This window comes from Oryza sativa, chromosome 9 (genome assembly GCF_034140825.1).
Source record: "Oryza sativa Japonica Group chromosome 9, ASM3414082v1".
In the NCBI taxonomy this organism is placed as follows: domain Eukaryota; kingdom Viridiplantae; phylum Streptophyta; class Magnoliopsida; order Poales; family Poaceae; genus Oryza; species Oryza sativa.
The window spans coordinates 23,520,740-23,545,420 of record NC_089043.1 but is presented as its reverse complement, the minus strand read 5'-3'; the positions used below and the strand labels follow the sequence as shown (position 1 = coordinate 23,545,420).

The 24,681-nt window shown below is 48.2% G+C and overlaps 4 protein-coding genes and 1 pseudogene across 6 annotated transcripts; all 5 read left to right on the top strand.

Annotated features, from left to right (window-relative positions):
* The first annotated feature begins 11,617 nt into the window (after window positions 1-11,617).
* On the top strand, window positions 11,618-16,084 carry LOC4347450 (chaperone protein dnaJ 10). 2 transcript variants are annotated; one of them, XM_015756256.3, is made up of 10 exons: window positions 11,618-11,940; window positions 12,062-12,121; window positions 12,794-12,876; window positions 13,119-13,278; window positions 13,815-13,944; window positions 14,120-14,278; window positions 14,409-14,587; window positions 14,702-14,782; window positions 14,873-15,019; window positions 15,628-16,084. In XM_015756256.3, the coding sequence occupies exons 1-10, from the start codon at window positions 11,854-11,856 to the stop codon at window positions 15,727-15,729; spliced, it is 1,188 nt and encodes a 395-aa protein (XP_015611742.1). In that variant the 5' UTR covers window positions 11,618-11,853; the 3' UTR covers window positions 15,730-16,084. The 2 variants fall into 2 exon arrangements, with proteins under 2 accessions (XP_015611742.1, XP_015611743.1); XM_015756257.3 differs by lacking the exon at window positions 12,794-12,876.
* A 390-nt stretch (window positions 16,085-16,474) lies between these two features.
* LOC4347449 (NAC domain-containing protein 17) lies at window positions 16,475-19,541 on the top strand. 2 transcript variants are annotated; one of them, XM_015756254.3, is made up of 4 exons: window positions 16,475-16,717; window positions 16,807-17,849; window positions 18,102-18,651; window positions 18,853-19,541. In XM_015756254.3, the coding sequence occupies exons 1-4, from the start codon at window positions 16,552-16,554 to the stop codon at window positions 19,200-19,202; spliced, it is 2,109 nt and encodes a 702-aa protein (XP_015611740.1). In that variant the 5' UTR covers window positions 16,475-16,551; the 3' UTR covers window positions 19,203-19,541. The 2 variants fall into 2 exon arrangements, with proteins under 2 accessions (XP_015611740.1, XP_015611741.1); XM_015756255.3 differs by having other exon boundaries at window positions 18,756-19,541.
* Window positions 19,542-20,257: 716 nt separating this feature from the next.
* Window positions 20,258-22,177, top strand: LOC4347448 (protein Iojap, chloroplastic). Its single transcript, XM_015756262.3, has 5 exons — window positions 20,258-20,584; window positions 20,682-20,808; window positions 21,133-21,271; window positions 21,438-21,526; window positions 21,622-22,177. The coding sequence occupies exons 1-5, from the start codon at window positions 20,375-20,377 to the stop codon at window positions 21,732-21,734; spliced, it is 678 nt and encodes a 225-aa protein (XP_015611748.1). The 5' UTR covers window positions 20,258-20,374; the 3' UTR covers window positions 21,735-22,177.
* A 115-nt stretch (window positions 22,178-22,292) lies between these two features.
* LOC107278943 (uncharacterized) lies at window positions 22,293-24,675 on the top strand. The gene has a single exon (XM_015756260.3). It carries the CDS (start codon window positions 22,358-22,360, stop codon window positions 23,258-23,260), a length of 903 nt encoding a protein of 300 aa, XP_015611746.1. The 5' UTR covers window positions 22,293-22,357; the 3' UTR covers window positions 23,261-24,675.
* Window positions 23,086-24,675, top strand: LOC136351760 (uncharacterized; annotated as a pseudogene).
* Window positions 24,676-24,681: the final 6 nt, after the last annotated feature.

The window sequence follows — 24,681 nt, the reverse complement described above, 5'->3', positions numbered from 1 at the left end:
GCGTTGCACGCGCCGAGCCGAGCCGAGAGAGAGCTCTCTCGCTCTCTCGTTCTTTCTCTCTCCCATCTTCACTCTCTCTCTCTGCTCTCTCCCCTCCCGGCGCCGATTCCCGCCGCTGCCTCTGAATTCCGCCGCTCCCTCGCATCGCGCACGCGCTCGCCCGCGCGTGGCAGACCGCCCGGTCGCCGCCGCGTCAGCCCTGGCCGCCTGCGCCGCGTAGCCGCCCATGCCGCCCTGCCGCTCGCCCCCACCCTGTGCGCGCGTGCGTCCAAGACGTGGAGGCAGCGCGACTCTCTGCCTCACGCGCTCTCCTCTCCCTCTCCCATTCCCCGTTTCGGCAAGAACAGAGCTCCCTTTTCCCCCTCCTTTTTCCATTTTGCACGACACCGCCCGTGACCGCCTGCCGCCGCCTGGACCACGGGCGTGACCGCCAGCTCCTCTCCTTGACTTCCTCTCCCGGGAGTCGGTTCCTTCCCCTCGAAGCTCCTCACCCGGCCACCTATAAAACCCGAGCCCCTCCCATCGAATCCTCCTCTCGTTTCACTTCCATCACCGCCGCACTATTGTTGTTGCTCGCTCCGCTCTCGCCGTCGCCGTTCGTCGCCAAGCACCGGGGAGGCCGGTGCGTGCGAGGACGCGTGACGCGGGACTCCGAGCACCCCCCTTCTTCCCCTTCCCCGGCCTGAGAACGGAGAACTCACTCCCGCGCCGTCGGCCACTCGTCACCGTGCCGTCCCGACTCGGTAGTGACTCCCTCCGTTCTCCTTCATCGTTCTCCCTCGCCCTCTCTAGCTTGCGTGGTAGCTCTACTAGCCCCTCGAACGCGCGTAGACGCCGCCCCGAGCTCCGCCGCCGCTCGGCATGGCCTCGCTGCCATTGCCGCCCGCTTCCGGAGGCCGCCGCCGTCGCTAGCCCTCCTCGGTGCTCCTCCGCCCCATCCGATGCCGGAAACGGATTTCTTAACCCCGGACATGCTCCCACCGCCTTGAATTGAATCCCCGTCACCCCTCCGCCGTTTCCCCCTTTTCTCGCCGCCGGCGTGCGCCGCCGCGATTCGTCGTCGTCGGCCCCTCTCCGAAGGATCCGAGCCGTTGGCTCAACCCCTCTCATGCTTCCCTTTGTACCGATGAACTCCCTCTCGATCGAATCGCCGCGTCGTGCTCCGGTGAAACCCCGCGCGTCGGCCACCGTTGGTTGGAGCTCCTGTTCTTCTTCCTCCTCTCGCCCGGCCCGCGTGGCTGCCACGTAGGCGCCACATCGGCGCCACCTCGACGCGACCGGGTCAAAGCTGACCTCGGTCAGCCGCCTTCCTCCGTCCCCCACCCTCGCGCGCGGTGGAATCGGTCCACCGGGCCCTCTCTCTCCCCCGCGCCCCCTCTGTTGGGCCGCCTCCCCGTGGCCGCGCCCGGCCCAATGGCTCGGCCGAGCCTCCTTCAACCCTTTGGGCCGCACCAATGCCACCCGAGATAAGTCCAAATCACATCCCTCACCCCTTTAATTTTCCAAGGGATTTAATAAATCTTTTTCCTTTGTTCCATAAATAAAATTCTTTATTCCAAAATTCCATGAATCATTTTTCTTTGGTCCCGCACGTCAGTGACTGTCAATAATATTCTTGAGAATATTATTTCTATAAATTCCATAAACCATTTCTCGTCTTCCAGAAATTCCAATTAAACTTCCAAAATTCATATCTTCCCAACCGCTCTTCCGATTGACTCCGTTCAACTTCCAGTAATTCCGTAAAATTGAGATCTATTTAATGGCACTATTATTTAGTCTAAATAGGGTCTTTTTCTTGGTCTTTTGTTTAGGTTTTTGTTTGTTTGCGTATAGTTGCGGTTACCGGATTTTCGCCGATCGCGGGTTTTCTCGAAGATTCGTGAAGCTCCGTGAAGACCTTGAGCAAGGCAAGTCACCCTTTGACCAATTGCTCCTATAATTGGAAAATCATTATTATTTTGTTTGCAACTTGCATTATTAGAGTCACACACTTAACTTGCTTGGCCTCGGTTTGCGTGCCAAACCGACGGACCTACCCAGTAGTCGCACTAATTCCTATAGGTTGTACTACCCTGATTCCTTGTCGCTCCACCCTTTTGGTACTTCGGTATCTGTGCTCTTTGAGCGCGTATACCAAATATCCCACATACACTGTTGATTGTCGAAAAATTGGGAAATGGGTTTGAGAAGCCTTGAAAACCCGACCTGTGGTGTCGGTGTGTTTAAAAATAAAATGTATTGTGAAAACTCGCGATGCAGGGGTTGTGCCTGCGTGGCACTGTCCCGTATTCGCATATAAGGACCGATTCCTGTGGGAAATTCATCAAGCATAACAAAGTGCAACCACAAGGTGGAATGGGACACCCTAGCTAAGTAACTAGTCGGTTCAGGGAAACCTCGCATGCCAATAGTTGGGGAACGCCGGGGCGGGGTCGGTTGGAGCCAACCCGGGTTCCTGGTAAGGCAAGAACGCGAAGCTTGCCAGATTACCGATCGAGGTGGTTGGAGTTTGATTTGTGAAAACTAAAATGGCCTATATTTATGTGAGGATTTGATCCTTCTATGTGGCATGAGGTAACCCTGGGTCGGCTTGGGAAATGCTTTGTTGCGAACCTCTGATACCGACGGGTGTTCGGAATAAGTTTGTATCTTGTGGGTAAAGTGTACCCCTCTGCAGAGGTTAACTAACTGTTCGAACAGCCGTGCCCACGGTCATGGGCGGATGTGAGGTGGTTCCCGTTGCGTAGATTTGTTTGCCTGTGCTTTGTGAAAAGTTGTTGTGGGATGGGAATCGTAACCAGATCAGCCTATGTGGCAGATGGATGACCTGAGTGGTCAGAAATGAATCTGTGTGATTCGGGATGTCTGCGGGCATCATAGACTAGGCTTCCCGAGAGGAAGCGGATTGCTTTGCTGCTAGGCAGCTAGACTCTGGGAGTCCGAGAAAATGAAAAAGGCTCTGGAGCCGATTAATCAAGTGAAATGGCTCTGGGAGCCGAGAAGTAATGATCTGACCCGGGAGTTGTTGAAAAGCATCTCTTAAAGTTGAATCGAGACGCAAGTCTCTTTTCGACCCAAACCTGAAAAGAAATAAATCACTTAGTGGTTTCAAAATGGATTTCAAATAAAAGATTTGCAAAACAACCTTGCCTCTCTTCCAAGCTTGCATTAAACACGTAAATTCCCGTGACTTGCTGAGTACGAAAGTACTCACCCTTGCTCTATATATGTATATATAGTTCCTCCGTCGTGAAGTGAAGATGAAGTGAAGTGAAGTGAAGATTAGGGTTTCGTCCTGGTTCCCAGCCGTCGCCTGTGGTGTTGGGTGTTAGACCGTTGGTTCCGCTGCTGCTGCTGTTGTTGGTGTTTGCCTCGTCCGTGTCGTCGGTTGCATTCTCGGGCTGTCTGAGCTGCAACCTAAGTTAAGGTAAATAAGTCCTCTATTTATTTTAAGGATTGCAATGATTCATTTTTGTCACCGTGGGTACCAGCGCTATGTCCTGGGACTGGTACTTAGATCGCGGTTTCGTAGGAAGCGGTTCGCGCCGTTTTTCCTACGACACGCTCCTGTCAAGTGTCGTTGTACGGCAGTGCCGGATCGGGGTGTGACACAGGTGCTTGCTCTTGGAAAACAAACTGACTTTCACTCTGATCCTGATTCCGGCTTGCATCTGAGCTTGTACTTGTTGTTGGAGACATTGTCGTTGCATCTACTGCTTTGGACTCTGCGGTTGCGGTATCAACATCTGACACATCCATCATTAGATCTTGGCTAGCCAGGATCTGACCAGAGCGAGGTGCTCCGACTCAGCTGGTAGCTTGTTGTCTTGAACTAATCCACTGACTCTGACTGCAACACACTACTGCTGGAGTTGCTTCCGCTACATTCGACCTTGCATCGAGTTTTGCATCTCCTGCATCAATACACCCATCTTCTGATCCTGGACACCAAATGTTGATCATGAGTAGGGGTTCTTCTGGCATCGGGAGTACATTGTAACTTTCAACTGAACTGTTGATCTATGACTTTAACACACCGTCATTGTTGTTGCTCTTCTCTCTGATACTGACCATCCGCTGCCAGAACGGAAGAGAGGGTTTGCTAAAGGTAAGGTACTAAACCACTTGCCTACTGATCTAGTGTGAGTAGATTTTTATGGTTCAAGTTGCTTAAGCAAACAACCTAGTATGGTCGCATCCCCACCAATGATACAAACCATACCCCTACACACAAGCAAACAACACACGATCTAGAAGCTAACGAAACTACTCTTCTGGGACAGATTGGGTTTAGGTCATCTCCGGGAAAACTCTTCTTGATCTTCACAGAACGACAACTCTGAACTGACCTTCTTGCTCTTTGCTGCACGAAGCTTGAGGCTCGATTTGACTTGACTTCCGAGCAGACATGACACTGGCGGTTTGTCCTCCAGGTTTAACAACTATGAGAATTGGAGGGACTGGGAGGAGAATTTTGAAAAACTGTTTCACAAAGAAATGCCGAAGGGCGAGAGGAGACATTTTGCAAATAGGATTTTTTTGAAAACTTGTCCTTAGGGTTTGACCATTGGGCTCAACCTATAGTCGAGTTGGCTCTGATACCACTTTGTCACGCCCAGAAATTTAGCCCAAATTTCCAGACTATTTTGTGTATTAAATCCCTGTCCAGGACCAGCCAGGGTACACAAAACGACAAGTAATAAACAGTTCCAAACGTAAATAAAGCGTAAAATACTTACAGGAGAGGCACTTAGTCCTCACACCGAAACAAAAGCGGCGGCAGCGGAAAAGGCGATCCTAGCGGGGCTTCAGCTCCACTCCACAGGCAAAACTCAACTGGGGTCTGAGCCTTGGTCCTCTAACTTCGTCTTCAGCTCAGAAGCACTACACTTCTGAAAATGGGGAAATGGACGAGGGGAGCACGGGGTCGTTTAAATGGGCGCGGGGGAGGGAGATCGTGGCCGGGATGGGCGGCAACGGGGCGGCAACGGCCGGCGAGATGGAGTGGCGACGTGGGCACGTGACGGGGGCAAACCGGCGCCGATTTCCATGGGGAGAGTGGGGGAAAAGGTGGAGGAGACGTGGAGGGCGACCGATTTTATGCGGTTTGGGCGCGAGGGCGCGAGCGGGAGGGCCGGATTTGGCGGGACGTGGGCGGGGTCGCCGGGCCCACCTGTCGGGGAGGGAGAGAGGGAGGAGAACCCAGGGGGTTATTTAGACTTTGCGCGAGGGGAAGGGAAAACGGGCCGACGGCCCAAGAGAGGAGAGGGGAGGCCGGCCGAGGAAGGGAGAGAGGGGCGCGGGCCGCGGGAGGGAAAGGGGGATTGGGCCGGGAGCGGCCCAAAAGGGAGAGAGGAGGTTTTAATTTGTTTTTCATTTTATTTAATTGATTCAATGAACTTTGTGCCATTAAAATTATTTCTTGAGCTCTGAAAATTCACGGAAAATTCCGGAGAGTATATTAGGGCATAAAGAATATTACAAAATATTCTCGGCCAATGATTTTTAAAGGAAATTTTAATTTCCTCCATAATTTCACTTGATTAAATTGATTTATCTTTTATTTAATTTCTAGACAATGCATTATTAAATGATTTTTAATCCCGACCGAAAATCGGGGCGTTACAGGACACGACGAGTCCCCTTGTTGTATCACATCAGAATATTTCTGCTAGTTCCGCCGAGCAAGTATTTTCTATAAAGACGTTTGTATCCTATAGAAGGCACACGTGCATTGTAGGAGACACGCTTTAGCATGATGGAGGCATGGCTTTGGAATCACATTGGGCAAGGGTTGCGCCTGGTGGTTGTCTTACCTGTTGTTGATGAAGAAGTCGAGCTTGGAGAGGTAGTGGACGAAGTAGGTCGATGATGGTGATTGGTCAGAACGAGAAATCTAGCCAAATCGAGAGAGGGATGGGCTGAAGTTGAGGTTGTCATCACCACAAACTACTCCCTATCGCCATAGATTCGGTAAGCTCGTGGCTAAATTCAGATCTTGCATTGCCGCCTCGATCCGTGCCGGCCGTAGAGCTTACCAGTCTTGCCGCCTTGATCTACATCCGGCCGCTGCTCCTTAATGTGCGCTTGCCGATGAAGGAGGAGAAGAGGCGTCGTTGGAGGAGGAAGGGAGGCACAATGGCCGAGGAGGATTAAAGATGCGGCGATCAGAGGAGAAGGAGGAAGGGAGGTGTGGCAGTTAGAGAAAGGAGAGCTCGGCGGGAGCGGCAGTGCATCAGGTGAAGAGGAGGTGGAGTGCGTACAAGAGGTGCATCATCTCTGTTATTGCGCAGATCTAGTGTCACTGCCTCTATCTGTGTCGGCCTTAGAGCTCGCTGGTCGCGCCGCTTGGATCTGCACCGGCCCGCTGCTCCTTAATCTGCGGTTGCCGATGAAGGAGGAGAAGAGGCATCATTCGAGGAGGAAGGGAGGCACAATGGCTGAAGTTGAAGATGCAGCGACCGGAGGAGGAGGAACGGAGGTGTGGCGGTTAGAGGAATGAGAGCTCTGTGGGGAGCGGCAGTGCATCATAGGCGAAGAGAGGACATGCAGTGGCATGGGGCTTTGGGAAAGAAGAGAAATTGGGGATAGAGATAGGGAGAGAGTTGGAAAAAAAAGATGGGTGGTTGATAGGTGGGTCACGGCTTAATTTGTAAATAATTTATCTCTTCGAATGGCTTTATTGCAAAATCCACAATATCATAATGTTTTATAGGCTGAATTGAAAAAAAAAAGAAGGGCTGCTATATATTTTTCCGGCCCCATCTTAAGATACATTGGAAGACTAGTAGCTAGATATGTGCCTTCATCAACTTTTGTGTGGGTAAAGCTTGGGGGTGCTAGTTGAAGGCACGCCTCATTGCTCATGCACTAATTGAGTTTGAGAGAAAGGGAAAAAAAGATTGAAAAGATATACAAAATGAGATTTTCTATTAATACATCATTAATTGAGTATTAATTATTTGAAACTAAAAATGGATTAATATGATTTCTTAAAACAACTTTCCTTTTTTTTTAAAAAAAATACACAATTTAGCAGCTTAGGAACCATACGTGTGAAAAACGAGAAATCTTTACTATCTATCTTTCCTATAGAAGACATAGAGAAGCGTTGTTGCAATGGAAGAATTTTATCGGAATTTATTGGGAATTGCGCTAATTAATATGAAATTCTTACATTCCAACAACCTCATTGTTTTTGCTTATGCTTATGATCTCTATGATTTATTAGTAACAAAAAATAATTTATGGTAAAGTTTTTATACATATTTTAGCAATTAAAAAAGGTATAAATGATGTAAAATAAACTATGATGAGAAAGCCATAAAATTAACTTTAAAATTATGTTTTGAAATTCAAATGTAAGCTCAAACCAGCATAGGCGAAATGATAGGGCTGCAAACGAGCTACGAATCATCTTTCTTAAAAGTAAAAAGCCATGAACCAAATTTATCTAGCTATTATTTCTACAAAACGTTGCCAAACATTGGCATATATAAAATAAAATATGCGGGGACATCTGCAGAGCCGATTCACTTTGTTTTGCCATACTCAATTCATGAATCAAGACAATAAACCAACCATCCTTTTCCTTACCAAATGTTAGCAACTTTGTAAATTTTTTACATACCAAAATTTGATAAGGCTTAAAGCCAAACACTACCTTATACCTCTAACTTACCAAAACTCTTAATCTCAAAACTATACCAAAATTTAATAAGACTTGCGAAGTGAGTGTAGCTTAATTGGTTATGTTCATTGTGGTGGAACCAACTCATTGGGTTCAAATTCTAGATTTGACACATGTGCTCGTATTTACGACTAATTATTCTTCTAGTGCTAAGTGAGGCGCCCGTGGGTGTGGGTCTGTACGTTCATAGACTTCGTCTTTCGGAGGTATTCATAGCCTCGTAGGGGTAGAATGTGTGTGTACGTTCATAAACTTCGTCTTTCAGAAGTGCTCATAGGGATACGTGTGCGCACATTATGAACGTCTGCTTCTGTATTTGTGTTTCTAAAAAGAAGAGCTTTAATAAGACTTGAAACCAAACACTATCTTATAGGCAAAGTTTGCTACAGGACACTTGTTACGTGTGGTTTTAGCCCTAGGACACTGCCCAAACTCACTTTTGAGGGGAAACATTCCATAAATATGGTAATTTGTCAGTGGACACCGCGCCGATTAAAATAATACTTTCCGGTTGGGGAGGAGAGAAATCGTGTGAAATGTCAAAAATGCCCTTGGGCCCACATGTCAGCTCTATCTCCTTTCTCTCTTCTCATCTCTCTTTGTATTCTCCCTCAGAGGCATGCTCGCACGGGGCGGCGTCGGTCGCGGTGGAGATGGTGAGGACGGCGGCCAGTAGAGTGGAGCGGGGCGGCGGCGGCGGTGGACGAGCGCGCGGCCGGTAGAGCGGTAGCGTCGGCCGAGCGGAGTGGCATCGGCGGCGAGCGAGTGAGCGGCAGGCGATAGCTAGCGGCGGCGAGCGAGCGCACGGTAGGAGCCGTGGCGGCGCGCACTCCATGGCGACGACGATAGCGACGCAAGCTCCCACCTCGCCCGCCGAATGGTGTTCACCGAGAAGCCTCGCGGCCGTGGAGACGACGACGCAAGCTCCCGTCTCGCCTGCCGTGCGCGTCCGAGCGTGACTCCGTCCTCCCCCTCCTCCGTGGTCGCCCGTCCACCTGCGTCCGCCTCGCCGTCGGCCGCCGACTGCCCACCACGCGCAGCAGCCGGCGGTGGCATCCGCCCTCGCTGCGCACCTCGTCTCCCTCACCGCGCACCCCGTCGTCCTCACCACCGCCAACCCACTCAATACCGCCGCCGAGATCGTCAAGCAGGTCGCCGACGCCCATCCCGTCCTCGCCTGCCGCGCGCTCGGTCGCTGCCGCTGCCACTCCGCTCGACCGACGTTGCCGCTCCGCCGGCCGCGCGCTTGTCCACCGCCGCCGCCGCCCCGCTCCACTCTGCCAGCCGCCGTCCTCGCCATCTCCGCCGCGACCGACGCCGCCCCGTGCGAGCGCGCCTAGAGAATACTGAGAGAGATGAGAAGAGAGATAGGAGATAGAGCTGACATGTGGGCCCAAGGCATTTTTGACATTTCACGCGATTTCTCTCTCCTTCCCAACCGGAAAGTATTATTTTAATTGGCGTAGTGTCCACTGGCAAATTACCACGTTTATAGAGTGTTTTTTTCCAAATGTGAGTTTGGATAGTGTCTTAGGACTAAAATCACATATAAAAAGTATCCTGTAGCAAAATTTCTCTATCTTATATCTCTAACTTACTGAAATTCCGAAATTCAATAACGCTAAATTTGTAGATTGATTTTGAAAGCCCCTTACTAGTCGTCGATTTGCCTTAACGATGAAGCGTCCATGCACCACCTTGTTTCGGTCACCTCCAGAATGTTCTGCCTAGCTTAAGCCTACGCTAACCTACCTTAGCTAGCTTAACTTACCCTGAATAGTAGGGTACTACTAGCACATTGTGCACGCACGTTTTGTGCTGGTCATACGGGGATGGATTAGAGCAAGTTTAATAGTATAGCCAACTAGTAGCTCTAATTCATCTATAACTAATTTAATAGCTCATCCATACAATAGTTACATACTACACTATTAATACCTGGTCCCATCTGTCATACACATACTGCGTCTTGGAGTCTGTGCTACAGCTGGCTACAAATCTGTAGCCCGTTGCTCTTTTCTCTTATTATTTATCTCCTTAAAATATATTTGCAGCTGGCTTATAGCCTGCTATTGTACCTGCTCTTAGGCCTTCTTTAATGGTTGAGTTAGTACACTAGCTCATGCTTGTCCACCTCATACAAGAGATAGCAAAAAGTCTACCTCTCCAATAGATTGTTTCATATCACATTGTTTAAAATGCTTTGGGTTTCACAATTCCTCTCCCATTTTCTTTAGGAGCTTAGTTCTTGAAGAAGAGATAGTGCGTTCTCTCCTTATCTTCTCTCTCTTCCACATCATACAAAAGCTGATATGGAGATTTATGAGCTAGCTGACTCACTCTTATTGGAGGAGGCCTTACTAGGACAACAACAGCGGTGGGTGAGCTTTATTATGTCGGACAAATCACTTTACACATGTAAACCAGTCCACAATCACTCAAATCCGGGCCTCCCTCCCTCCCTCCCTCCACCGCCCATTTCGCTTTACTCTTTCCTCCTTTTCCACCAATCCTTCCATGCTCCACGTACGCGTGCGTACATGCATTCTGGAGAGAAAAGAGAGAGTGGAGATGGTCTTTTTCAATGGCCATCGACGAGAGCGGGCCATTCCCTGCCGCGTCTGCATTCCATTCCATTCCATCTCCACCAAACCAAAGTCTAGAATTTCAGATGGTTTCCTTTTCGCGTTGGAAAGTACTAATGCACAATAGCGTGCTAATTCTGGAAGAAATTGTTTTTTTTTTTTTGCATATGGGAAAGGTTAAGTTTTGTAATATACGTCCAGTTAAGTATATTTAAATATTTGTTTTCAACTTACGAAAATGCCATTGCATGGATAGATATGCAGCCCCATTGTTTGGCATATTGGAGGAAAAAGCGAAATGGCATATTTGTAAATAGATAGTAATTTGTGAATAAAACTTTTATATACGTGTTCTTAACGATTTAAAAGCAAAGGCTGAAAAATAAACTTCAAATTAAAAACTGAAAGTTAAAATTTTAGCTGATAAGTATAAGCATAAGCGTAAAATGAAGCTAAAGATTTCTCTCCGGAAATAGCTTCAAAATATCACAGCTTTGCTAGAAGTTCTTATAAACTTTTATATACCGGTGATTATTAATTGACCTAGGGTCTATTTGGTAGTACAAGTTCCCAACTCCTCCTCCTCGTTTTCCGCGCGCACGCTTTTCAAACTGCTAAACGGTGCGTTTTTTTGCAAAAAAAATTTCTATACGAAAGTTGCTTAAAAAATCATATTAATCCATTTTTGAAAAAAAAAATTAGCTAAAACTTAATTAATGACGCACTAAAACGCTGCTTCGATTTATGTGCCGGGGAGTACCCTCACTCTCGAACAGAGCCTAGTGTCTTTCTAACCATGGTTTAAAACGACACTTATTTCTAACAAAACGTAATAATTTTCTTACAGGAATTCTAGTTTTACCCATGGCCAAATCAGCGTTGGTAATAAGAATTTAGTAAGAAAGTTTTTGGCCGTATAACCTTTTTCAGGAATAATTTCAGACAGAAAGCGGTTAGGAAAAGATAACATGGAGGGGCCAGGGCCCACCGGGCCAGTGGGTTGTACTCCGTAGCGGCCTAGCTGGAGTGGGCCCACGAGCTCGCAAATTACCACCAGTAGGCCTTCGTCTCCGACCCACCTAACCACCCCGCCCAAGCCGGGTTCGGGGTCAGCGCCCGCGTCGCCTCGCCGGTCGGTCATGTGGTCCATCCACCTGCTCCAGGTCGGTGGGCCCCACCCCGCAACCCGCAGATTAGCCGCTAATCCGTGGGGGATTAACCGAAAATCGAGGCGATTTAGGTGGAGGGTTTAAGTTAACCCGAGGAAACCCAGTTTGGACTCCCATGTCAATGTGACTCATCTTCCCAATTAAAATAGGAAAAAAAAACGAATTATTCCAAGCGCTTTATTGTCGGATTCCCCCCTCTTCCCCTCCGCCGCCAGAGCAGCGGTTGTTGCTGTGCTTCTCCTCCGCGCTCCACATCACATCGCATCACCACCGCCGCGACGAGCAGCGTGAGATCTCGGTGCCACCGATCGAGTCGACGCAGAGGAGAGAGAGATCGGGGTTTGGTTTTTTGGAGGGGAGAGCGGAGTGTAGGAGGAGGAAGAAGCGGGTGATCGATTTTGCTTCGATGGTAAGGGAGACGGGGTACTACGACGTGCTGGGAGTGAGCCCGACGGCCACCGAGGTGGAGATCAAGAAGGCGTACTACATGAAGGTGATCCCTCCTCTCTCCGGCAGCTTGTTCATCTTTCGTTTTTGGTTTTGGTTTGATCTCATTGTGTTTTTGCTGTTGCTGATGCTGGTGGTGATTGGTGGTTGTTTGCTGGTGTTGGCAGGCGAGGAAAGTGCATCCGGACAAGAACCCAAATGATCCGCTCGCGGCGGCGAAGTTCCAGGCAAGTATTGGCTGCATCATACTAATGTGTTTCCCCCCTTCTATGCTCCAGTGGATTGTGAGATTAAACCATAGCCGCAGCAACGTGTTGCAACTCCTCTGTGGCTACGGTGTCTACGCTGATCAGGAAATAGCGTGCAGCAGTGTTGATTTAGTGCTAATTTTTTTTGGATATAGGGTGATCATGCATTCGTGCTTCCCCATGTGGCACTCAGATGCTTCAAAAATGTAGGTCTTAACTTTCAGGACGTAGCGGAGCCTTTACATCGTTAAATGCCCTGTGCTAGCAACGTCGTGCGATGTCCTGTGATGATTTTTGTTTCTCGTCGGAAATAAAGTATGCTAGGGTGGATTACTGTGAAATTTGTTCATCCTCCCTAGTTGTACCAAAGGACAAACCATTTATGCGATGAGTGGTTCAGGAAGGGGTATGTGTCCTGCATGAGCATATTGCTGCGCTCATGTAATCGTGCACAGTGCATTTTTGAGTAATTTTTGCAATTTATTCAGCATGGCCTCAGAATAGCTATTCTACATGTGTGTAGCTCATTATGTCCATATTGTCATTTTGAAAACCAATCAATGGTACTACTAAAACTTTACACGAAAATAAGGATGCATGATTTTTTGCTCATGTTTGTTAATTGTTAATATTTGGTGAAACTGACATCAGGAATTGGGAGAGGCATACCAAGTACTCAGTGACCCCACACAACGTCAAGCGTATGACTCATATGGGAAATCTGGTATTTCAACGTAAGTCTAATCGACAAATACGTCCAACGGTGTTACTTATGGAAACAATTCACTAAGAAACTGAAGTCTTTTGTTGTTGAAGTAGTACCGTAGTTGACCATTTACAGAAGGAAGGAATAGTTCCCTCTCTTTATCAGATGTACTTTTAACAATGGAATTGGTGGTCTCATCTTGATATTGTAGGATCTTGTAAGATGTCGTGATGACTACCTTCTAACCTGTTTGTCATCAACGTTCTGTAGGGAAGCAATAATTGATCCAGCAGCAATTTTTGCAATGCTGTTTGGTAGTGAGCTTTTTGAGGATTACATTGGTCAATTGGCGATGGCATCCATGGCTTCACTTGATATATTTGGTGACGAAGAAGAGATTGATGCAAGGATGTTGCAAGAGAAAATGCGAGTATGGCTCTTTAACACCAAGTTTTATGGACATATGCTTGACATGCTCATCGTTGATTGGAAGTTTAGCAATATTTCTTCTGCCTACAAGACTATGATCCCCTTGTAGCTTCCCTGTTGTCCACCTCGCAACCTATAATTTTGATGCAACATAGTTCATTTGAATAAGTTCATTTTACTTCTCTCAGTAGTCTTTAATTGTTAAGGTTTCATACTAAAAAAAGGAAAGTTGAAAGTTGGAATGCTATAATTCTTTAGAGTTCATCTTTTTTTTTATGCATTTAGCCTTTTCAATGCCTTGATAACTTTCTTGCACTTCCGCCCCTTTTCCATATTTGTTGTAGAGGGAATGGCCCGTTATAAACTTGTCATAGCCATGAATTGAAACTACAAGTTGATCTGCTGGTGATTGTTAGAACTTAGAATGCAATCGATGGTGCTGATGTAGTTGTATTCTAGCTATATTAAGGAAAAATGAGTCATTCATTTAGTGCTGTAGTTTGAAATACTCATTTATGGACTTAACAATAACCACAGGTTGTACAAAAGGAAAGGGAGGAGAAACTTGCAGAGACACTGAAAAACAAATTGCACCTTTATGTTCAAGGAAACAAAGAGGAATTTGTGCAGTTTGCAGAAGCTGAGGTGTCCAGACTTTCTAATGCAGGTTCTTGTTCAACCCTTGAACCCCCCTCCCCCCTCTTTTTTCCACCAAAAGGAAAACCATGTTTGTATCTGTGCAACAATGTAATAGGAAAACCTCTGATATTTTATCTGCTTTTAGGCCACCAGCTCATTTATGAATCACAGTCTTTTCTTGTCCCATTTTGCTCACCCTGCAGCGTATGGGGTTGATATGCTGAGTACTATTGGTTATGTATATTCAAGACAAGCTGCGAAGGAGCTTGGAAAGAAAGCTATATACCTGGGGGTTCCATTTATAGCTGAATGGTTCAGAAACAAAGGCCATTATATTAAATCCCAAGTAACAGCTGCAACAGGTAAACATTGTTTTATTTCATTAGTTTTTGGTTGAATTACCACAAATACAGATTTGAATATATGCTACGTTGATACTAGAATATATTTGTAATTTAGTCATGAAATTTGATTTTTCTGATATTTCTGCAGGTGCAATAGCTCTCATGCAACTGCAGGAAGACTTAAAGAAGCATCTTAGTGCTGAGTGCCACTACACCGAAGAGGAACTTGAAGCTTACATGGAGACCCACAAAAGTGTTATGGTTGATTCCTTATGGAAGCTTAATGTTGCTGATATAGAGGGAACCCTATCACATGTCTGTCAGATGGTCTGTCCTCAAGTCCTGGCTACTTTCACTATTGTTACATAACTGTTTTTGTATTCGTCTTACATTTCATTAGCATAAGTTTTAGCATGGTTTTAAATATTTGATCAATATCAGGTGCTTCAAGATAGCACTATCAGGAGAGAGGAACTAAGAGCTCGAGCTAAAGGATTGAAAACTCTAGGCAAAATTTTCCAGGTACCATTCTTGACATATTTATCCATGTACCTTTGATTTTGAAGTTGTCTAGTGTACTTCCATGAACTAAGTTGGGTTTTTATATCACAGCGTGTTAAGCTTGGTTCTAGTGAGGGGGAGGTCACAACAATCAACAATACAATAAATAATTCTGATGACAATGATGGTAGTTCTCCTGATTCATCACCAATGTCCCCAAGGGAGCATCCATATGATCCAAACCCACCGTATTACCAGGTGAAAATCCCTCATCTAAGTAGTAAGATCATTGATGCCACATGCCCACAGATGTCTGGTTTACAAGTCTTGCATGACTTTTATAAGTGGAACTATCTCGGTTCATCTAAGGTTTCGTTATATGCTGCTCTTAAGAAATTTTTATCTAGTAATATTTTTAAATCAATTTCATAAGTGTACCTTGTGGTGACTGAATGAGGTCAAGTTGCATTGAGCTGCACCTATAGATCTCCAGGCAATTAACATGCAAAACCACTATGAACACAACTATGTCTGTGGTGCCATACTGCCATGTACAGCAATACATTTAACCAGCAGACTAATGGTAAAATTACAGTAGCAGAAAAACAGTCATTGAGAGCTCTGATATTAAGTAGAAGTATCCATCTACAACCTGCAGTTTCAGCCCACAAATTGTTTTGACTGCCTGCCAATGCTAACAAACCTGAATGTGCCACTCATGTTGACACTGTATACTATGAAAAATGATTTTCAAACCATATGCTTCATTTCTTTCTGTTCTTTAAATTAAGGTGTTTATTTGACATCAAAGTTTACTCCATCAAACGGAAGACTGAAACATCTGTTCCTCTCGCTGTCAATGATAGAGCCCGTATGTGGAGGCCCCTCAATTCGTCGGAGGTTACCCTTCACTCAACTTTCCAATGCCAACCGCTCCCCCCGGTGCACAGAGGGATCCAATCCCATGATCTATATGGGACGGACGCGGTAGTAGCTTTGGTTCCAGAAAGGGTCATCATTTTGTACAATATTTTTCTTCCTCCTGGTAGATGGTTGGTCACATTGGTCAAGATGATTTGTGCTTATTAGTCGTAGTAGAGTGCTGGTTGTCCTACTCCTCTGCATGCTTTTTTTTTCCCTTCAGTTTCAGTTGTGTTTGTGTCGTGTACAGGCAGGTGCGCGTGTTGTGCAAATAGCGCTGCTGTTAAATCTGTAATGCTGTTGCTGAGGCGGCAACAGATCGGCATTTGTTGTACATGAACAACAATCTCCATATGTCTATGGGTGCATAACTGTTTTTGCCTATGGCCCATAATTGCTGCATATTTTCATCTCATCTCAGATAAGTACGAATCATTGTCTCATGAGTTCTAAAAGGCTTGGAACATTTGATTCCCATTTACAAATGTCAAATTGCTGCAGTTCTCGTATGCTTCCTAGTACTATCTGCGTTGCGTTGACTGACATGTGGGCCCGAGGGCGGGTCGCGCGTGGCGACGCGCGAAGTTACCGAGAAGACGCGGAGGAGCGTAGGCCCACGCACATAGCTTTTGTTCTCTGTGGAAGGAGCTCGAGGGACAAAGTTAGGGGGACATAAGTCACTGACAAATGGAGCCCACCCTCATGGGCCCAGATGTCAGTGACACATGAGACTCCTCCTCCGTGCTCCGTAAGCTTCGTGTTTTTTTAAGCCGGAGGGCGTCGAGTTGACTCGCCATTTCGCCATTTCGTCGAGAGGTTGCTGTGCCAGTCACCAACCCATTCCGGCGGCGGCGGCGGAGGAGACCGAGATGGGGATGGAGAACCCGCCGCTCCGGTGGCCGCCGGGGTTCCGCTTCAGCCCGACCGACGAGGAGCTCGTCCTCTACTTCCTCAAGCGCCGGATCGCCACCGGCCGCCCCACCCCCTACATCGCCGACGTCGACGTCTACAAGTCCCACCCCTCCCACCTCCCTGGTAACCACTCCCCCCCTCCTCCTCCCCCGTCGTCGATTCCTTCTCCTGCACGACCTCACCGTGGAATCGTGTTGCCGGCGGCGGAGCAGAGAGGTCGGCGCTGCGGACGGGGGACAAGCAGTGGTTCTTCTTCAGCCGGATGGACCGCAAGTACCCCAACGGCTCGCGGGCGAGCCGCACCACCGGCGAGGGCTACTGGAAGGCCACCGGGAAGGACCGCTCCATCTGCAACGGCGGCGGCGGCGGCACCGCCTCGGGGCGCGCGGTGGGGAGCAAGAAGACCCTCGTGTACCACCACGGCCGCGCCCCGCGCGGGGAGCGCTCGGACTGGGTCATGCACGAGTACACCCTCCTCGCCGACGCGCTCCCGCCCGCCGCGCGCGACCGCGAGGCGTACGCTCTGTACAAGCTGTTCCACAAGAGCGGCGCCGGGCCCAAGAACGGCGAGCAGTACGGCGCCCCCTTCCGGGAGGAGGATTGGCTCGACGACGACGACCACCACCACGACCAGCTTCCTGCTGAGGCGGCTCTTCCGGCTCCAGCCACAACTAGTGGTAGAGCTGCAACAACTGAGGAGCATGCTGACTTTGAGCTTCCGGGTGGGGATCTTGATGTGCTCCTTGCGCAAATTGAAAATGATCAGGATATAATCGAAGCGCAATTGGATTTCTCAACTCATGTTACTTCCCAAGTTCAGATTCAGCATCGTGTTCATCAAGGTTGGCTCAGTGATGATGGCGGAAAATCAGATGTTGCGGATGCTACGACTAGTGGCAGTGCTTTGTTGATGGCAGAGAATACGTGCGCTGAACTTCCAATTGATGGTCTCGAGCAACTTCTGATGCAAATATCGGATGATCAACAGACAGTTGAAATGCTCTCTGGTTTCTCAGCATCCGTTCCCCAATCGCAGCTTCAACATGATTATCATCAGGGTTGTCTTGGTGTTCATAGGGAGGAGGTTGGTGTTGCAGATTCTACCACTGTTAGTAGTGCTGTGGTGACAGAAGAATGTACTGTCCGTGAGCTTCAGGATATTGAAGGGCTTCTGATGCAAATAGAAAATGACCAGGAAAATGCCGAATCACTGCCAGATTTCTCCACACCAGTTCATCTCCATGATTGTCATCAGGTTTGTCTTAATTTTGCACTTTATTTTGTACTAGTTCATCATGTAGAGTATGTGTAATTTCTTCTGCATTTGTGCTCATACAATTTTTTCCAATCCAAGTTTTGAAAGACACAATAATTTAGATGTCTAGTCCACACCTTGGGAACATGTTATGTTCCTAAAACCAAAAAAACATCATCCTAGGGATTGTAATTATGCTGTTACAATTTTATTGCAATATGCTTAAGCTTTATTTGCTTGGACCTTACTCAGGCCGCCTTCGGAGATTTTCAAGGAAGCCAGAGGGCTACATTCAACATTGCAAATCTTTCTACTATGGTGCAGGAAAGCCCAAATTTTGATCTGCAAACTGGTCCAAGTAATCAAATTACTGAGTCTATTCTCACCACCGAGCCAATGAATGGAGAAACAAATGCTGTGGAAGAAACAAGTCCTCTGCGCTCTATGTCAGTATTGGGTAGTTATGATAGGCAGGATGGTGATGATGAATTCCTTGAAATCAATGATTTCTTCGACCCAGAAGATTTAGAACAGATTTTGGGCAGTACAAGAAGTCAGAACTTGATTCCTGCTGATGATGGAGTGTTTGATAGTTTGCAATACTCTGATGCTCCAATGTTTCTGCCTGGTTCATTTGACAGAACTGGTGTGGTGGCTGAAAACCATTATGTTGAATTTGGTGCTAGTGGAATTCAGAACCAGGGATTTCAGCATACAACTGAATTATTGGCACATAATCAAGTCGCTCTAAATGTGCGGAACCATATGAAGGACAACCATGTTGTCTTCTCACATTCATCAGGTGCTTAACAACGCCATTTCATTTACAAGCTTCTCTTATTATTACCCAAAATTATTTCAGAAACTATACTGTCCAACTTCTGATTATTGTTTTCTCAATAAAAGGCAGCCAGCATGCCTCCTCTTTGTATGAAGATGAAGCATAATGCTGCAGAGGGTCCCAACTTCTAATTGAAACTACTATTACTTCTGAACATTGCAGATGCTACCATTATTCATACAGTGAATGAGCAACCGCCTAACCGGAGTTCAAATGCTTCACAATCATGGTTCAATGGGGCTCTATCTGCCTTGCTCGATTCTGTTCCTAGCAGTCCAGCTATGGCTGCTGAAAACATAGGTCTTAACAGAACACTGCAACGCATTTCGAGCTTTAGGTCACAACAACCTGCAAGAGAAGAAGTTAGCAGTACTCTTATCAACACCAGAAGAAGAGGCGGTGGGCTAATTTTCATCTCGTTAATGGTTTTACTTGTTGCTATCATGTGGACCTTTAGCAATGGGTCTGCAGTCAAGCTTAGCAAGGGGTTATGGAAGTTTCCCTCTACATAATAGGATGCACCCGGTTATCCTGGTGGCCAGTGCTTCTTACTACTTCAAGTACTAATTCTTGTTTTGCTATCCTTTCCTCTATTCCTTTACATTGAAAAAGGCAACAATCTAGGAAAATATTAGAGGATTATGTGGTGTTAGCACTTACTTTCAGAATATTATGCGAGAGATGTTAAAACAAAACAAAATGAGAAAAAGAAACATCTGAGGTGAACTTCTGGATGTTTTTGTCCTCATCATTTTGATGAAAGTATATATTGAATGTAATTAAACGATGATGGATTGTTGAGAAGTGCAGTTGCTGTGCACGATAAATGAAAAATCCATTTTTGTTGCAAACTTGATTTTCCTATGTGGCTGCCCCTATAAATGTGTAAAAAAAATGGACTACTGCTAGTTGATTTGCCTCATTAGAGTTGTATAAATATAAATTTAGACTCCAATGATCCAATCGTCAAGTTTGTGCCCATCTTTTCTGTCGAACATGTTTCTATGTTTCTACTACTATATGATGAAATGATTTACCTGTGCTGGATCAGATATTTTCCTTATCTGTGTTTAGATTTGACACGGAAATTAGATAGGTGTGAGTTTTGTCCTCCTTATTTTAATATTATTATAGTTTGAGCTTGTTAGCCACAAGTGGCAAAGACGATATTGTTCCTTTTTTTCATTCCTGAGGCCAATAAGATATTTTATTAATCAGATGAATTAATATAATTTAAAACCGTGCATTGCATAGGATTGAGATTGATATCCTCTCTAATCAAATCCATGGTGCCTTTCTCACTGTATGTGGGTCCAGGGATAATCGGACCATATGTTAGTAACAAAGTTACGTGACTTCGATGGCAGAGTATCCTGATCCAGTAGACAGATGTACGGCTGTTAAACTGCCAGAGTAGACAGCGTACTGTTTGCACGAATCTCAATGCGCCGAAGCAGCATTTGGACCGTTAAAACTAAAATGGATAGGCTGAGGGGAAAAAAACCAAAAAGGAAAAAAAAAGAAAAATCTAGCATAGCATATCCCCCTTGAACCTCTTCAGTCAAGTGCGCCTCCTGCTTATCTCCTTCACGTCTTCACACCCTCTTGCCGTTTGTCTCACTACAACCTCGTCTTCTTCGTCTTCCTCCCCGTCGAGAATCCCGCAGCCGCGGCAAAGGCCACCATGAGAGCCGCCGCCATCCAGACCCACGCCCTCGTATGCGCGCCACCGGGGGCCGCCGCCGCCGCGCTGGCCCCATGGCCGCGGCGCGCTGCCGGCGGCGGCGGGGGAGGACCCCTCCTCCACCACCACCGGCTGAGGAGCGACCTGCCCCACACGCGCTCCCTCCCCTGCCGGGCTCGCTCGCCGTCGTCCTCCTCGTCGTCGAATGTGGTAGTAGTCCTCTCGAACAATTTCGTTTCTCCCGCGCGCCCGTCTTGTTTGTTGGGAAGCTCTATGCTGATCTCTGTTGGTTATGAGCTCCGAGCAGAATTCTGGGAGAGGGGACGACGCGGACAACCTGCTCGAGGATTTGCTCAGCAAGCATGGCGAGGTGGTGTACAACGCCGGTGGGGCTCCGGGCATTGATGCCGACGATGACGCCGAGTGCTTGTCCTGTATGTTGCCTCTCCACTCCTCTCTTTCTAACTCCAGTCTGCTTATGCCTAGCCAATCTAGAAACTGAACAAATTTGTTCAAGAATTACTGACAAAAACCCTGAGAACATTATTCATGAATGTATCCTGCTGAAGTTGTCATCCTATCAAAAGAATCAAATCGAATGTCCTGCTTGCTATATGTGCTGAATTGAATTCTCTGTTGCTGATTGTTCATTGTAGTCATATATAGATTCGTACTCACTTGCTTTATAATATTTTTTTCTTTAACGGTCCAAAATACAAAATCCCTGAAGCTTGAACATATCTTTGTGTTCTCTTCAGTTGCTGTCTCCCTAGCTAAAGTTGCAAGCGAGGTGAAGGCTGCGGATATTCGTGTACTATTTGTGAAGCCGCTCGTTTACTGGACGAGGTTCTTCATCATCCTCACTGCTTTCTCAAATGCACAGATTGATGCTATCAGGTTCGCTTCAAAACATCAGTTTAAGTTACTTGTTCACAACTAATTGTGCATGTAATTTCAACCAAAGAGAAACTTGAAAAATGCTCTGCTTGATTTCATATTACGACTTCAGTTTTGACTCGTGTAACTTGGCATGCAATATTCAGGATTACATTTTGCATTGCAGCTCCAAGATGAGAGACATCGGTGAGAAGCAGTTTAGCATAGTTGCATCTGGTGATACAAAACCAAATTCATGGACCTTGCTGGACTTCGGTTAGTCTTCTATACTCTACAGTCATACGTAAAATGGTTAGATTTTTCGATGCGCAAATCTGCGGCTGACCTATTACCCTTTTCACTCTTAACAGGCGATGTTGTTGTCCATATATTTCTTCCGCAACAGCGAGCATTCTACAACTTGGAAGAGTTCTATGGCAACGCAACCTCCATTGAACTCCCTTTTGAGAAGCAGTTGCAGTGACTGCTGTTTTCATCTTCTCCTGGAGAAATTGCAGGTTTCCACAAAAACCGAGCAGCATTGCGCCATGGATTCTCCACGTCTTCCTGCTCATATGTGACGAACTGCTCGGAGCTATAGATTTGCATGGTCTAACTCGCCAATGTCACCTGGTGACTGCTCGCCAAGTTCAGAAGTGAGGCACCATGATGCCAACATTCTCCTTATCTGTTGTTAGACTACGTGAATCATTGTATTAACTATCACATTAGAGACGATAATTATTGGTGCCAAGAGGAGTAGAGGCCAAGATGTAACACATTGTGCCAGTTCAGATTTCAGACGCGAGGATGCAGTGTGCAAGTTCAACTTAGGCATCCTTTGGAATGAAGGAATTTCAAGGGATCTTTGTAGTATTTGGACTAAATTCTATCAAAATCCAGTAAAATTACTCCGCGGTAAAATTACTTGGTCGAATCCTGAAAAAATCTACGCGTTAGATACGTGCCATTTGCCGGTGTAATGTTGTTATCTGTTGCTATCTGAAATCTGATAAGAGTTCTGACGGGTTGCAAAACTTGCAATGTTCAGAGTGTTCTCTGAATTCTTATATCTGAATTTCTGAAGACTCAACTGCCACGGGAGGGATGGCGCAGCCGGAGACCTTGTCGCTGGCCGGGCGGCGGGTGGCGTTCACGACGCCGCAGACCGACGCCGGCGGCGGCGGCTACGGCGGCCGGCTCCACGCCATCCTGCGGCAGCGCGGCGCGCGGCCGGTCCCGGTGCCCACCATCGCCATCCGCGCGCACGACCCGGACATCCTCCGCCCCTTCGTCGCGCCGGGCGGCCTCGACGCCTTCGCGGCGCTCGCCTTCACCTCGCGCTCCGGCATCTCCGCCTTCTCCCGCGCCCTCCTCCCGTCCTCCTCCTCCCCCGCGCGGCGGCCGCGGCACCCCGTCTCCGACGCCGCCACCGCGCTACCCTTCACCGTCGCCGCCCTCGGCAGCGACGCCGACCTCCTCGACGCGGCGTTCCTCTCCAGGCTCTGCGGCGACGCGGGCGGGAGGGTGTCGGTCCTCGTCCCCGACGTCCCCACCCCGGCCGGCCTCGTGGAGGCGCTGGGGAGCGGGTCCGGCAGGCGCGTGCTCTGCCCCGTGCCCGACGTCGTCGGCCTACGCGAGCCGCCGGTCGTGCCGGGCTTCCTCGCCGGGCTGGAGGCGGCCGGGTGGGTCGCCGTGCGCGCGCCGGCGTACGTCACGTGCTGGGCGGGGCCGCGCTGCGCGGAGGCTCTGGTGGACGCCGCGGCGCCCGACGCCGTCGTGTTCACCTCCACCGCCGAGGTGGAGGGCCTGCTCAAGGGGCTGGACGCCGCGGGGTGGAGCTGGCCGCGGCTGCGCGCGCGCTGGCCCCGCATGGTCGTCGCCGCGCATGGCCCCGTCACCGCCGACGGCGTCAGGAGGCTGGGCATCGAGGTCGACGTCGTCGGCGCCAGGTTCAGCAGCTTCCATGGTGTTCTCGACGCCCTCGCCGCGAAACTCGAATCAGATTGAAGCACTACCATTGTTCGTCCCAAATCCGAATCAATTTTAGATTTCTAAACCGAATCTTGTTGCGAGTTCTTCTCCTACCCATCCGCGTCTCGGGGCTTGGAATCGAATCCTCGCCAAGTTCGGATCAACGAACTGCCCTCATAAGCCCGCGTCCCCTCCTTCCTCGCGTCGACGCCGCACCGCACCGCATCTCCGCTCGCCGCCGCCGACGACGACGAGATGCTTTCCCGGATTCTGCATGGCTATGGAGGACACGGCGGGAGAGGCTTCGAGCAGACGTACCGGTGCTACTCGGCGGCGGCCTTCAACAAGCCGCAGCTCGAAGGCGGAGACAAGGTGATCATGCCGGCGTCGGCGCTCCACCGCCTCGCCTCCCTCCACATCGACTACCCGATGCTGTTCGAGCTCTCCCACCACGGCGACGCCGCCGCCCACCGGGTCACCCACTGCGGCGTGCTGGAGTTCGTCGCCGACGAGGGCACGGTGATCATGCCGCGGTGGATGATGCGCGGCATGCGCCTCGACGACGGCGGCCTCGTCGTCGTCAGGAGCGCCAGCCTCCCCAAGGGCAGCTACGCCAAGCTGCAGCCTCACACCGGCGACTTCCTCGACACGGCGAACCCCAAGGCCGTCCTGGAGAAGACGCTGCGCAGCTTCACCTGCCTCACCACCGGCGACACCATCATGGTGGCCTACAACAACAAGGAGTTCCTCATCGACATCGTCGAGACGAAGCCCGCCTCGGCCGTCTGCATCATCGAGACGGATTGCGAGGTCGATTTCGCACCTCCACTCGATTACAAAGAACCTGAAAAGGTTCAGCAGAAACCATCTGTTCCTTCAAGCAAGGCGGCTTCCGAAGATCAAGATCAAATCAAAGATGAGCCAGAATTCAGAGCATTCACTGGTTCAGGGAATCGTTTGGATGGTAAGGCCTCAAAACCGCTAGCAGCAGGGATCTCTTCTAATCCTGCTGCTGCAAGTTCTGCAATTTCAGACTCGAACAAGAAGGTGAATCAGGAGACAGCAGCATCAGGAGTTAGCAACTCTACACGTCAGAAAAAGGGGAAGCTTGTTTTTGGTTCAAACAAAAGCAGCAGCAGCAGCAAAGAACCAGAGAAGGCTCCTCCTGTTAAAGTTGATGAACTTGCAAAGAAGGAAGAGCCCAAGTTCCAAGCATTTTCTGGGACGAGCTACTCGTTGAAACGTTAGCTGCTGCTATTAGGGTTAAAAGTTTTGGAATCAATCATTTGTTTCTTACTTGGAGTTCGCCTGGTTACTCTGGCAGCTGTAAATGATTGGTAGCAATGTGTATCTTTATCATTTTCAGTTCTCCCTTAATAATTCTAGTTATTGTCTTGCTAATTAAAAGAATTCCGTGGATTACATGGAACCTGATACTATTTGCTTGACCATATGTG